The 14,303-nt window shown below is 35.0% G+C and overlaps 1 protein-coding gene across 1 annotated transcript in view; it reads right to left on the bottom strand.

Annotated features, from left to right (window-relative positions):
- Positions 1-11,238, bottom strand: part of LOC115890983 (lymphoid-restricted membrane protein-like) — a 37,945-nt gene extending 26,707 nt beyond the window's left edge. Inside the window, exon 1 of the mRNA XM_030911358.1 lies at positions 10,845-11,238. Within this exon, the coding sequence (XP_030767218.1) occupies positions 10,845-11,063 (219 nt within the window). The 5' untranslated portion in view covers positions 11,064-11,238. The remainder of the gene's footprint in view (positions 1-10,844) is intronic.
- Between the last annotated feature and the right edge of the window lie 3,065 nt (positions 11,239-14,303).

The following is a 14,303-nucleotide window of genomic DNA, read 5'->3' as shown; positions in this document are numbered from 1 at the left end:
GTGCTATCACAAGTGCAAGATGGCGAAGAACGAGTGATAGAATATTACAGTCGAGTTCTATCCAAACCAGAAAGGAATTACTGCGTTACCCGGAAGGAGCTGCTAGCAATTGTGAAGGCAGTTGATCATTTTCATAAATATCTGTACGGCCAAGAATTTTTAATTAGGACAGATCATGCGGCTCTCAAGTGGCTTATGGAGATGAAACAACCTGAAGGTCAAATAGCACGATGGCTCGAGAAGCTCCAACAGTATCACTTTACCATCCAACATCGTGCTGGAAAAATGCATGGTAACGCAGACGGTTTATCCAGAAGACCCTGTCAAACCGATTGTAAGCACTGCTGTAAAACGGAACAACGTGAAGGCACTGTCATGATAAGGAGTTTAAACTTGGAACCGATGAACAGTGGACGACGACACAATTGAGGAAAGATCAAATGGAAGATCCAGACATCGGAGCAATACTACGGCTCAAGGAAGGTAACGGCGAGAGACCACCGTGGCAGGATATTGCGGACAGAGGGCTCGTTTTCAAAGCTCTCTGGGCTCAGTGGAATTCACTGGTTATTGAGAATGGATTGTTAAAGCGCACATGGGAAAGTGCGGATGGCAGCACAGTAACAACTCAGTTACTGGTACCAAGGAAGAAAGTTACCCAGGTATTGGAAGAAATTCACGGTGGTAAAACTGGAGCCCATCTTGGGGTAAACAAGACCTTGAGCAAGCTGAGAGATCGCTTTTACTGGGTGGATTATTGCGAAGATGTCAAGAAATGGTGTCGACAATGTAAAATTTGTGCAGCCAGCCAAGGACCAAGCACTCGATCTAGGGGAAAAATGAAACAATATAACGTTGGACTGCCATTCGAAAGAATCGCTGTTGACATTGCAGGCCCATTCCCTGAAACGCACAAGGGCAACAAGTACGTTTTAGTGGCGATGGATTATTTCAGTAAATGGCCAGAAGTTTTTGCCATTCCAAACCAAGAAGCATCGACTGTAGCTGAAGTATTAGTCAATAATGTCTTCAGTAGATTTGGAATTCCCTTAGAGCTTCACACTGACCAAGGAAGGAACTTCGAGTCAAGACTGTTCCAGAAGATGTGTGATCTGCTTGGTATTCACAAGACTAGGACAACAGCTTTACATCCGCAGTCTGATGGGATGGTCGAAAGATTCAATAAGACCATTGAAGAACACCTCTCGAAAATGGTGGCCGAACATCAAAGAGATTGGGATCAACACATACCGCTGTTCCTAATGGCGTATAGAAGTGCAGTTCACAACACCACCGGACTTTCACCATCGAAGATTTTATTTGGTCGAGAATTACGGTTGCCTTGTGACTTGGTGTTCGGATCACCAGACGACGGCACCACAAATGTAGAGGACTACGCGGATGAACTGAAGGAAAGGTTAATGGAAATTCATAAGGCCGTAAGAAGTAAGATTACGCTAGCCAGTGACCGGATGAAAGCTCGTTACGACCTCAGAGCCAATTCTACGGGATTTCAACAGGACGATATGGTATGGTTATATAACCCACAGCGCAAGAAAGGGAGGTCCCCAAAGTTAACTCCAGCATGGGAAGGTCCTTATACAGTCATCAAGAGGATAAATGATGTTGTGTACCGGATTCAACGCAGCCCTAGAAGTAAGATGAAAGTAGTTCATCTGGATCGATTGAAGAGATACCAGACCGGAAACCTTGATCGGGACGATCAAATTTGAGAAGGGGGCAATGTCAAGAAAAATGGCGCATCCGCCAGAAATTAAAAATGTATTACTGGTTGCCTGCACAACCGCAACGTATCCGCCAGAAATTAAAAAGACTTTTTCAGGCGCCATCTTTTAGTCAAGTCGAGAAGTAAGGGAATCAGACAATAGAATTGTCTGGTATGAAGAAGTACGCTTTCCGAGAATTGGGGAAATTTCGAGAAGCAGTCAATAGAGTATATAAGCCGGAGCCATCGACAACTGAGACAGTTTTTGAAATTTGAATATACCGCGTGGAAATTGAAAATCGGACAATTTGGTGAAGGAATCTTATAAATAGTTAGTTTGTTGTGTGTTATAAGTTAGTAATTGTGTATAAAGTGAGAAAATAAATTCGTTAAGTATTTTATCGTGAGTTTAAATTAGTGGACCCACGGAATCCGTAACAATATATTACATAGTGATCAAAACACATCACCACTTCTTAATAGACATGACATCTATACCGGGTGTTGCATCGTCGAACGGGTCATACAAAATCCCATGTAAATTTTAATGGGGTCAATTATCGACTTCCCTAATTATTTTAGAGAATAATTCTATTCAGGTTTATTGAAGAGCACTAAAACCCACATCCAAAAGAATAACTTTAGATATTTTTGATTAGCCCGTTTACGAGTTATCGCCGATTTCTTTTTAAATATTTCTTCTTTCTTATGGCCCTGTATTTACTTATGAGCACCAGTCAAAATAAAAGATAACTGTCAAATGAAGTTGTCATTTCAGAAATTTATCTATTTAGTGCTTTATTATTATTATTAAAATCTCATAGTCTTTTACTGACTTGTTCCAGCTCTGACTTCGGTATAATATTGGAAGAGTCAGTATAAGACAAATGTCTAAAAATCTTAAAGCGAATTCATATGCGCCTGCGTCAGTGCGTTGTTCAGCATTCTGTCATGGTGGGTTCATACAGCCAAATAAAATAAAATAAGAATAAAATAAAATAAGAAATAAGGAATTCTAATTTGTGTGCGTTCATACAGGCAAATAAAATAAAATAAGAAATATATATTTGCTCATGCGCAGTACGATGAGGCTGGATAAAAGTTAACTTTTACGATTGTTTATAGTAATTTTACTATTTATAGTATATTTATTTATTCGTTGCCTACTATATTATACATTTTACTTATGTGAAATTAAAAAATAAATTAAATCCAAACTGAAAATATTTGTAGGTTAGAATTAAGCGTGCGCAAAGCCGTTTTCACATAAAATAAAACAAGAAGTTAAAAGATAAAGACTTCTTATTTTATTTCTTATTTTATTTGGCTGTATGAACGCATGTACGGTATCCCATATAACCTACTTTCTTATTTTATTTTATTTTATTCTTATTTTATTTTATTTGGCTGTATGAACCCACCATCACTCATCGATAAAACTAAAATCATGTGTACTCCCCCGGAAGATCACAACAATGCTATAAAAGTCGGAGATGAACTGTTGGAATATGTAGCGGAATTTAATTACCTCGGCAGATTGATTTCGGAAAAGGCCAATATCGACTCTGAAATTCAGCACAGGATTAGCAGCGCCTCAAGAGCATTCTGGAAATTAAAAGACAGGGTTTTCTACAATCATGACATGAGCACAAAAACGAAACTTGCGGTGTACCGAGCGATAATAATTCCCACCATGTTATATGGAAGCGAAACCTGGGTGCCGTACCGCCGACACATGAACGTATTAAACAAGTTGCAGCAGAGACATCTTAGACAACTCTTAAGAATAAAATGGTTCCATCACGTCTCAAACGTATCGGTCCTTGAAAAAGCTAACTGCGAGAGTATTGAAGTCATGATTACAAAACCCCTCTTAAGATGGGCTGGTCACGTATGCAGAATGCAAGAAAACCGCATACCAAAATCCCTGCTTTACGGTGAGCTTGTAGACGGTAAGAGGAGGCCAGGTGGACAACTCAAAAGGTTCAAGGATATTTTCCACGAAAACTTAAAGGGAATTAACAAGCAGAATGAGTGGGAAGAGGCAGCTCACAATAGAACGGAATGGAGAAGAATTGTAAACTCAGTTAAGAGCGACAACCAAAAAGTAAAGAGGCAATAAAGCAATGAGATTTTTGAATGTCTGGAGTGCGGTAGACAGATAACATCACGTATCGGGCTTTTCAGTCACAGAAAAGCTCACGAAAGAAAACGCCTTGTGTGACCATCTTCTGATGCATATATTCTGTCACTCAAATCAAATTGAAATATGATCTGTCATTTTTGATATGAACAAATAAGACTTGTTAAAAACAACATAAAATGATGCATAGATGTTGGCAGAACAATCCATATCTATATATAGATATGGATTTATATCTAAACCATAGATATCTAAACCCATCCATAGTTAACTTAAAAAATATTAGAAGCTGTTTTAGTGTAATAAATGGACGTCATCAGCCTTTTTTCTGTTTTGTTTGGTCGAAATTTTCCTGATTCGTAAAACATAATATAAGCCAGTCGACTGAATGAGACAGTTATTTATTTTAATTCAAAATTTTGATCTTCTGACGTTTAAATTTAGCAGACTCTCTATCAACTAACTCTGTTTAAAAAATACATGTCCAACATAACAGATAGTGTTTAAAAGAAACCTTGACTGTTTAGTTTGATATAAAACATTAAGTTCTTTTTAGTATTGAAAATACTTCTGGCCGCGTTTATATGGGACCCATCTTTGAAAAAACGACATGCTCGATGCCACACGAGTTCAATAACCTGCCTAATCAACTTGTCAACACGTAAGACGATAGTTTAGCCGGCGGTGATCATCGAAGGACGTTTGAAGGCCGAAATGAGGTCTTATTAATTCATCAGTGTGTGTGTATGTGTGTGGGCCAACTATTTTATGGATATGGATGTTTGTCTGGGCCGGCGGATAAAGAAAGCCCATATTATTATAAAAAAGAATATGCGTCAAGGCATATGGGTTGTTAGGTACCAGGGCCGGATCTACATACGGGCTGTTTGGGCTGCAGCCCAGGGCCCCGAGGTTACAAGGGGCCCCCAGGCCCCGCGAAAAACAATAGACCCATAGGTGGGAACTGTTGAATCGTGAAATAAAATTAAAATTCAGGTTAAAAGTTTAAGACAGACAAGATGGCCTTGCTACTATGATGCTGTCAAAGCCTTAAAAAATAATTATGATGACATTATGAAAATGTTCAAAAGTTTCAGCGAAAATGAGGTTGAGAAAGTTGATTTCCGGAAAGAGGCACGAAATTTATTCAATAAAATGGCGAAACTCGAGACTGCAATTTTGATTATCTTTTGGGAAGAAGTTTTGGAGAGATTTCATTTAGTAAATAAAAAATACAGAGCCCTGGTTTAGACATTTGTGAAGGCAACAAGTTAATTGTTTCTTAAAAAGACTTTGTGAGCAACATACGACATCAATCAGATCAAATGTTACAGGAATACGACGAAAAAGCTAAAAATTAAGTACTAGTGTAATAATAGACTACAATTACATAAACAAGAGACGCATTATCCCAAAATTTTCAGATAAGTCTACAGGTGAATTCTCAGTATACGGCGCAGAAAGATTTAAAGAGACACGTTAAAAGTTGCGTTGGATAAGCTGATTATGGATTTAAATAAAAGGAGATAAGTCTATGAGACATATAGCAAAAAATTCAAATTTTTAATGGATTTGCAAGACACAAATATATCGAAAACATAGATTTGGAAATTGCACTTCATATTATTGATTACTATCCCGATGACGTAGACATTTAGTGAATGAGTGCATTCAATTAAAATCGTACTTACTTCAATCTATGTCTGAGTCTTACACCTCATGCAGTGACATTTTTATGCTCATGTATGAAAATAAACTTATTAACGTGTTCCCTAACTGCTATACCATTTTAAAGATTTTTTTAACATTGCCAATCACTAGCTGTGAAGCAGAACGCTCCTTCTCCAAGATGTCCTATGTAGAAAATAAATATAGGACAACAATGTCGAACCATCGACTAAATAATTTATCACTTCTTTCCATAAATTGTGATTTAACAAAAGACCATCAAAAGACTTGGAATGTGATGACCAAATAACTGTCAATTTCTGTGACTACAACCTATCAATTTCTTTTACTAATTCATAATAAGTAAATAAATAAAATTGTTTTATTGTTTTTTTTATATTCTTATTAAATATCACTATTTCGGTTTCTCTCTCACCCAAAGTTTGCCTGGAAGAGATTGCTACCACAGCAATAAGGTCGCCTTTTGTACAACTAATACTTGCGTAGATTTAAGTAACATTTATGTTACTTAAATCCACATATCACAAATACCGAAGTCTACAGCAGAATAGGCAGAAAAAGAGAATTGCTCAATATAATAAAAATAAGAAAAACATCATACTTAGGGCATATATTGAGAAATGAAAAATACCACGTCTTACAATTGATAGTTAAGGGTAAGATTGAAGGAAAGAGAGGTCTCGGCAGGAAGAAACTATCTTGGTTGAGAAACATCAGAAACTGGACTCACCTAATTTTGAAGAACTTATAAAGAAAGCCGAGAATCGTGAAGATTTTGCCAATGTGATCGCCAACCTCCACGAAAGAGACGGCACGTAAAGAAGAAGAATAATAATATATCATTATAGAAACAGTTTTTTGATATGGCTATTAGTTGAGTACTTATGTAGGCCCCTAAGTAGTTTCAGCCCAGGGCCCCACAAATTCACGATCCGCCCCTGTTAGGTACAGTTTGGCTATTTTAATCTAACTCTTTCCGTATGAGAAGCAAGGGGCAAATTATACGTGAAAGAGTGGAATCACATAAATAATAAATTTAGACTAATGCAATATTTTTTCTTGGCGCGTAGGATAGGTAAATGTATTAAACGGAATAATTAATTAAATCATTAAGTTCCAAAGCATAATAACTCGGATCTCATCGGATCTGCTGATGCATTTTGCTAAAATTTACGCTATTAGGACCTATATTTTTTATGATTATTATTTTTTTAATTAACAACTTAGGCCAAAGAAAAAGCCTGCATGGTTTCCACCGCCAATAGGCGTAAAAACACATGAATCCAAGGCGTTGCCAAATATTTATTGGGATAAGATTTTGTCCTTTGAATATTGTTGTAAATAATAATTATCATTTAATTAGTGCTAACTTATCAAAGTTCACAACATGGCGAAATTTCAACAAAATCGGCCAACGGATCTTTGGGACATTAATAAAAAAGGTCTATTAGAAAACACCTTGACACCCTGTATCTTTAAAATTATACATTTCCGGACACATGTTTATATGAACTTTTTACCTTAAAACACTCAAAGAATCACCTCCTGAAGTTTGGCCAGATACTTAATTAACACCCTCTATTTAAAAATGGCTAGCTAGTGATCTAGTAAGCTCTGTTTATTTTAATGGGAAAAAATACATCTCATAAAAAATAAACAAACTCATAATACAAATACTATACACTAATTAATTCATTTTAAATGTATCTAAATAGGCACTTTAATAATTGAAAAATGGTCAGGAGCACTTAAAATCATTTCATAGAATATACCAAATATGCAAAAAAAAATCCAATAAAAAACCACAAATGGCACATTAAAATCTGCATTATCTGAACTCAAACTATACCTAAACGGCTAATAAAATAATACTGACAAGACTAAATAAAAGTGACAAGACGCCGACATCGATAACGCGATGAGCAGTTTTAAATAATTATTATATTATTCCAATTTAGTTATTATTACATACGTGTTTTACAATTATTGTAATACAGTGGCATTCCTTCAAATAAATTTTAATTTAAGTATTGTTAATATAGTCATATTAATTATTATAGCCCGTATGATTTCTAAAATTAAGCGTGTTTTTATCAGAATTATTAAATGATTAAAAATAAGTAGAAATAGTTAATATTTATTAACTTCGTAAGTGTTATATTTTAATATAATTAGGGACTATCTTAAATTTAAATTATGGTAAACTTGTATGAGTTTCAATCATTTTTATTTAAAAGGTTAGGAAAGACAATATAGATTTTAAGCAAGAGGGAAGCCAATATGGGGGGAAGGACTGCGTAACTGGTAATTAAAACTTGACAATTTTTTTTACTTGATATTTTTCTGGTCGTTCACGTTGCACTTTCTTATTTCTGGTCGTTCACATTTCTTCGTTGTGTCACACAAAATCTAAATTTCGGATATGATGCAGAACTGATAAATTGGATTAAATATATTAATTGCAAGGTATGCAAAGAAATATTTTTGTTAACTTTGCAAATACATAAGGCATGCAATAATTTAAAAAAAAATTGACGTGAGATTACTTCATAATTCTTGGAAGTATTGAATGATAAAGATTTGAATTATTATGGGTCTGTTTTGTTTAAGAAGCTAACAAATAATTTCAAAAACTCAACTATCAAAATATATTGGTAGCAAATTTTTAAAAGTATGCATAGTCATAATGTTCTATATTAATTGGACATACTGAATGTAAACTAGGTATAGTTGTTGCAATCGATAATATATTTTGCTGCTTATTTTAGCACAACAAAATCCGTTATAACAACCCTATATCACTATGTATTTTTAATTTCATAATGATGTTTAAAAATACATAGGCACATACTATGAGTAGTGGTTGTGACGGTTTTTTATTAGGTATGATGAAAAGAAGCTGCAAACTAAATTATCGTTGGAGCCAACTATATTTTAATTTATTTTTATCTACAGTAACTATGCACGGTAGGGATTCAAAATAGAGGCAACTCCATTCGAGTATAAATTAACATTTACATTCCAAGTATCTTCTTGGTTTCATATCCATCATTAATATTTTCCTCACTAAATTCTTCACTTTTACAAAAAACCATCACGATAAAAATCAAATATCAAAATTATTTAACGTTAAACTTGTTCACTATACGTATCTGGAATATATTTGTGAATAGCGATCAATGATACGTTTACGTTAGACTGCCGGAGTGCTGACGTCACGAATGTCAAATTGCTTTCGAACGAACAAGGTTTAGTTCTTTTATATTTCTATTGAGCTCTTCCAAATGACGCCACAAGTTAATATAAAATGTAAAAAACAGGTGATTGTCGACAACCGCCGACTTGTGTCTGGTATTTTCAATACGCCTATGATGGTTGCGCATGTTGCAAAATCTGTGAATTTTTTGTTATGACTAGAGACGTATGGGGTTAATAAATATCGATATGTAGAACATTAATATTTAAAAAAAATTATCGATTTTGGTTTGGTCCAAGGCATTCCAAATCAAGGTTCAAATAATTTTGAAATGAATAAAAATAAAAAAGTACTTTATTTTGGTAAAAATCGTATAATTGCATTGTTAAATATCTTATTGTTTGTAAATTGACATAAAAACTACTTTTTTCAATGGCGTACTTTGTGGACAACCTGACCTTTCAATTTTCAATCACCTTATGTTGAATTGCTTGGACCACACATGCAAAAAATTGAGATTTGAAACTTTTAACGCAGTTAGTTTCTATTTGACAAGTACAACTACTAATGTCATTACTCGCTGACGAGTATTTGATACTCATTAAAGGATGACTATGCACGGCGTTTTCTTTCATGATCCTTTCAGTGACTGAAAAGCCTGATACGTGATGAACTATCTTTCGCTCTCCGGGCATTCAAAAATCTCATTACTTTGTTGCCTCTTTACCTTTTGGTTGTCGCTGTTAACTGAGTTTTTACAATTCTCCTCCATTGCGTTCTATTGTTCGCTGCTTCTTCCCATTTATTGTGCATGCTTATCCCCTTTATGTTTTCGTGGAAAATTGCCTTTTACCTTTTGAGTTGTCCACCCGGTTTCCTCTTACCGTCTACAAGCTCACCCCAGAGATGCGATTTTGGTAGGCGGTTTTCTTGGATCCTGTATACGTGACCAGCCCATCTTAAGCGGGATTTAGTAATCATGGCTTCAACGCTCTCCCAGCTAGCTTTTGCAAAAAAATGACGAACCCTTTGATTCTTAAGAGTTGTCTTTGTTGCAACATGTTTCATCCTTTAGAGGGCTCTATTAGCTCACTACATATTGATTTGCCCTGGTATTAAATAGGATTATATGATGGTTAAATGCTGTTTCCTAATTGATCAATTAGCTCTTATAGTAGATAGTTTTTCAGTGGATGTTAAGTATTTCGCTTCTTGCCAAATTAAATAGTTTAAATCTCGAGTAGTTGTACGCTTAAAAGTTTAACAACAGTTAATTACCAACACACTGTTAATAATCCAGCGTATTCAATGTTGCGTCTAATTTATATAATGTAGATATACTGGATGTTTGTTTATGGTTTAATTTTTAGTTATCAAAAAAATACCCTTTTCAATTACAGGGTGTCAAAAAAATAGTGTATCCTTCGGCGGGTGATCCTAATTTTAGAAATTACTTAAGCTTTAAGAGTCTATTACGCTGTATTTTCGGGTCTATTTCAGGGGTCGGGTAAAGCGGGTGTGTGGCCTAAAGAAATATATATTATATTTCAGAAATCTGCCTAAGGCTTAGCCCGATCCTGTCGTGTCACACCTAAAATTCCAAACACACGTGGTTTACGGTTAAGGCTTGATTAAGGTTTGCAGAGCTTCAGCATTTGCAATAAAATAATGTTAATGCAATTTGTTACAAAATATTTAAATTATATATCACTGTAATCATAAAACTTCTATCTATTTCCGTATTGCAAAGGAATTTTAAATTATGTCTTTATTTTCGAGAAAATTTATGTTATGTTTGACCATCAAAATCTTAAAAATAAAGAAGTTGTCTAAAAATGTGCTACAATACGGATATAGTATAATCCTTTATCTTTAATTTCCTTCTTCATTTGTGTAAAAATACCTAGCCAGTTTTACATAAAACGTTAAATACCGAACGCTTATTTTGTTAGTTTTTCGGACTAGTGAAATGGGCTCTTAAGTCTTTTTGAAACTGACTTGTTGCAACTTTGTATGGGTGTCCGACTGATGCTCAATTAAAAGCTACTGCGACGGTGAATTTTTTCTCTTCGCGCGGTTTATTTACTTACCTTTCTGAGATCTATCGACTCTCGACGAAACAAATCCTGCAAAGACTTCTGTTTTCCGAACTTATTGTTATCGCCACTGGTACAATCGGCGCCAGAATTTCCGCCAACACTTTGCAACGTTTCGAGATCCAGCGAACCGCAGTTCTCAGACAAATGGTTGTTGTTCGGCTCATTTTTGACCATAGCTGTCGCGACCGCATCTGCCGGAGTAGCAGCCATTGCCTCTATTACGAACTAATTAATTTATATTAAAAGAATGTGTGGCATCGGCAGCGTAAATGAGTACGACGCACTGCTTTTGCCATGTCAGATGATAATAATTATTCGGTATCGGTAGTACCAGAGGCGGTACGAAAATCGCATATAACAGCTAGCAACCGTCCGCGCTTGCTGCGGTTCCAGTGGTCGATATATCGATACCGAAATCTATACCGCGAATTTTTTGCTAATTTTCGATATTGAAAATGATGTCCACAAATATCGATATATCAATAGATCGATATATTGCAATATCGATACGCTTTCTCGTGCCATCTTAAATAAAAATTATTGGCTATCAGTACTGTATATAAGCTATCTGCAAAAATTACGTAAAAATTGTGATGGATATTCAAGATAAATACGTTAAAAAAATATACAGGGTGGTCCGAACTATATTCCGGAAACTTCTGCAGCATATTCTGCAGATAAAAATAAGTAAAAAAGTTCGTATGTCGTAAATGTATGTTCTAGAATGCTTAGTTTCAGAGATACCGGATGTAGAAATTTCATTTTTATTTCGATTTTTTCTAAATAATTTCTGAAATAACGTCAATATTTGGATGAAAATTGGTGTCTGGTATTTTTTTGACATGAAAAATTTGATTTTAATGTCAATATGACTCCTACTAGTAAAGTGCGCCTCCTACATGAGTTTTAACTGTTTTGAAGCGTAATAATTTTTTGTCCGTACTTGTATACAACTACCGAGCGAAAAAATATACATCTCTGTGATTTTTTACGTAAAAAATATCTCTTTGTCAAAATCACTACGAGCAAACCGTTCTTAAGATATTTAGAATAGAAATAGTCAATACATATCATTATTGACAAAAAATAAACACGTTGAGTAGATCTAGTTATTTCACTGAAATAATAAATTTGTGAAATTTTTATTTTTTTAAATTAACTATAAATTTTTCTGCAAAAAATGATGATAAAACAGTTTCTGTTGAACTTTTGGCACAAAAACTTTTCAAATTTATGATTTCAGTCTAAGGGTAGAGCAGCGCTAAGTAGCGCTATCAGTAGGGATAAGAGCAGCGCTAATTCACTGCTTTTATCGTTTATCGCAGCTCCAACATAAACGTACCCTAATAACTATTTAGTCAACATGTTTAATTTATGTCAATGATGACAGGTATTGATAATTTCGATTCCAAATATCTCGAGAACCATTAAAGATCGCGCACACTATACCTACACGAACCAGTACGGACCAGCACAGCACAAACCTGCATCCTGCATGACATCGCACACTTTACCGCCACAGACCAGCAACATAAGCGAGAGTTTCGAAAAAAGTACAGTTGTCAAGGCTCAACTACTAGAGCGTGCAACATAGAAGTATTGAAAATGAGTAGTTCAGAGGAAGAAATTATTATTTTAGCCATGTTGTGTGAAGAAGAGGAGGAAGAGAAGGAAGCTAAGAAAAAAAGAAGATTTTGGGTTCACCCTATAAATCAAAAGAGAAAGCAATTTGGCGAATTTCATCATTTGTTTCCTGAATTAAATAGATTCGAAGGAAAGTTTTTCCAATATTTTCGAATGTCACAAATCAAATTTGATTATTTTTTTTTGCTATCGACTCCCATATTGCCTCATTTCTTTCTTGGTCTCTATATATAAAATGCTTGGCTCGTATCGCACAGCTCTGGATAATTTTGTACCAGTAAAATAAGCTTTTCTTCATTCATATTTAAAACGATTTAAAGGTTCGAACAAAAATAAACGAAATCTAACCTACATCATGCGACTTGAGCCAGCTAGCGTACTCGAAATACTGACAAACCCTTCAATATTTGCATGTTTGTGGAGGTGTGCTGGTTCGCCGGTGCGCACATTAGGTCGGACCAGCACGACCAGGCATAAATATTGCCGGTCATATTTGTCCCTGACCGACACGACCTGTTTTGACGGTCGTGGCTTGTGGCGGTACGTGCTGGTACTGGTCTAGTGTGCTCTACTCTATTAAATAACACGGTAACCTTCACCGGTAGATTTTACTCGTCTGGTCCGTGCCGGTCCGTGCAGGTATAGTGTGCGCGATCTTTTACTCGAAGCAATTTTTACCAAGATACCTTTTTCACGTAAAAAATGTCGTAAACGTATATTTTTTTACTCAGTAGTTTTATACAGGTACGGACGAAAAGTTATTACTCTTCAAACCAGTTAAAAAATATGTAGGTGGCGCCCTCTACTAGTAGGAGTCATATTGACATCAAAAACAAATTTCTCATGTCAAAAAACTCCCAGACACTAATTTTCATCTAAATATTGACGTTACTTCAGAAATTATATAAAAAAAACAAATAAAAATTAAACCTCTACACGTTGTATCTCCGAAACTAAGCATTTTAGGACATACATTTATACGAACTTTTTTACTTATTCTTATATGCAGATTATGCTGCCGAAGTTTCCGGAATAGAGCTCGGATCACCCTGTATATTTTAAAACCACCAAATGTCTCAAACGTATCGGTCCTTGAAAAAGCTAGCTGCGAGAGCGCTGAAGTCATGATTACTGAATCCCGCTTAAGATGGGCTGGTCACGTATGTAGGATGCAAGAAAACCGTCTATCGAAATATCTTCTTTACGGTGAGCTTGTAGTCGGTAAGAGGAAACTCAAAAGGTACAAAGATATTTGCCATGAAAACTTACAGGGGTTAAGCACGCAGAATCAGTGGGAAAAATCAACGCACAATAGAACGCAATGGAGAACAATTGTAAAGTCAGTTAACGGCGACCAAAAAGGCAACATCGACATGTCAAAAGATCGATAAGAGACATCGATACGTATGAGAAAAAAACATCTACTTTTATTATGCGATAATTAAGTATCAGACAATTTGACAGAGGTAAATATTTTTCTTTTCATTTGTAACGTTGTATCATTACCAAATACTTAATTTCAATAGGGTTTTATCAGGAATATAATTAAAAAATATATTACTTTATTGTTATATCGATATTTATAAACATCAATTTTTTGTACGTCCCTAGATTGACCATTTATTATCGATATCGATATGGTATCGATAGACAATATCAAAATATCAACCACTGAAATTGCTTGATACTCTGAGAACTTAAAACCATAAAATAATAAACTAAAGATTAGAACTTTCGACTTTATATGCATTTAAGACATTTTATTTTAACAGTTGTATTGAGAAACACATTTTTTATTTCTATTTT

Source organism: Sitophilus oryzae, unplaced genomic scaffold, assembly GCF_002938485.1.
Source record: "Sitophilus oryzae breed Bouriz unplaced genomic scaffold, Soryzae_2.0 scaffold_942_pilon_pilon, whole genome shotgun sequence".
In the NCBI taxonomy this organism is placed as follows: domain Eukaryota; kingdom Metazoa; phylum Arthropoda; class Insecta; order Coleoptera; family Curculionidae; genus Sitophilus; species Sitophilus oryzae.
The sequence above is the reverse complement of the archived record's forward strand: the minus strand, read 5'-3'. Positions and strand labels throughout refer to the sequence as shown.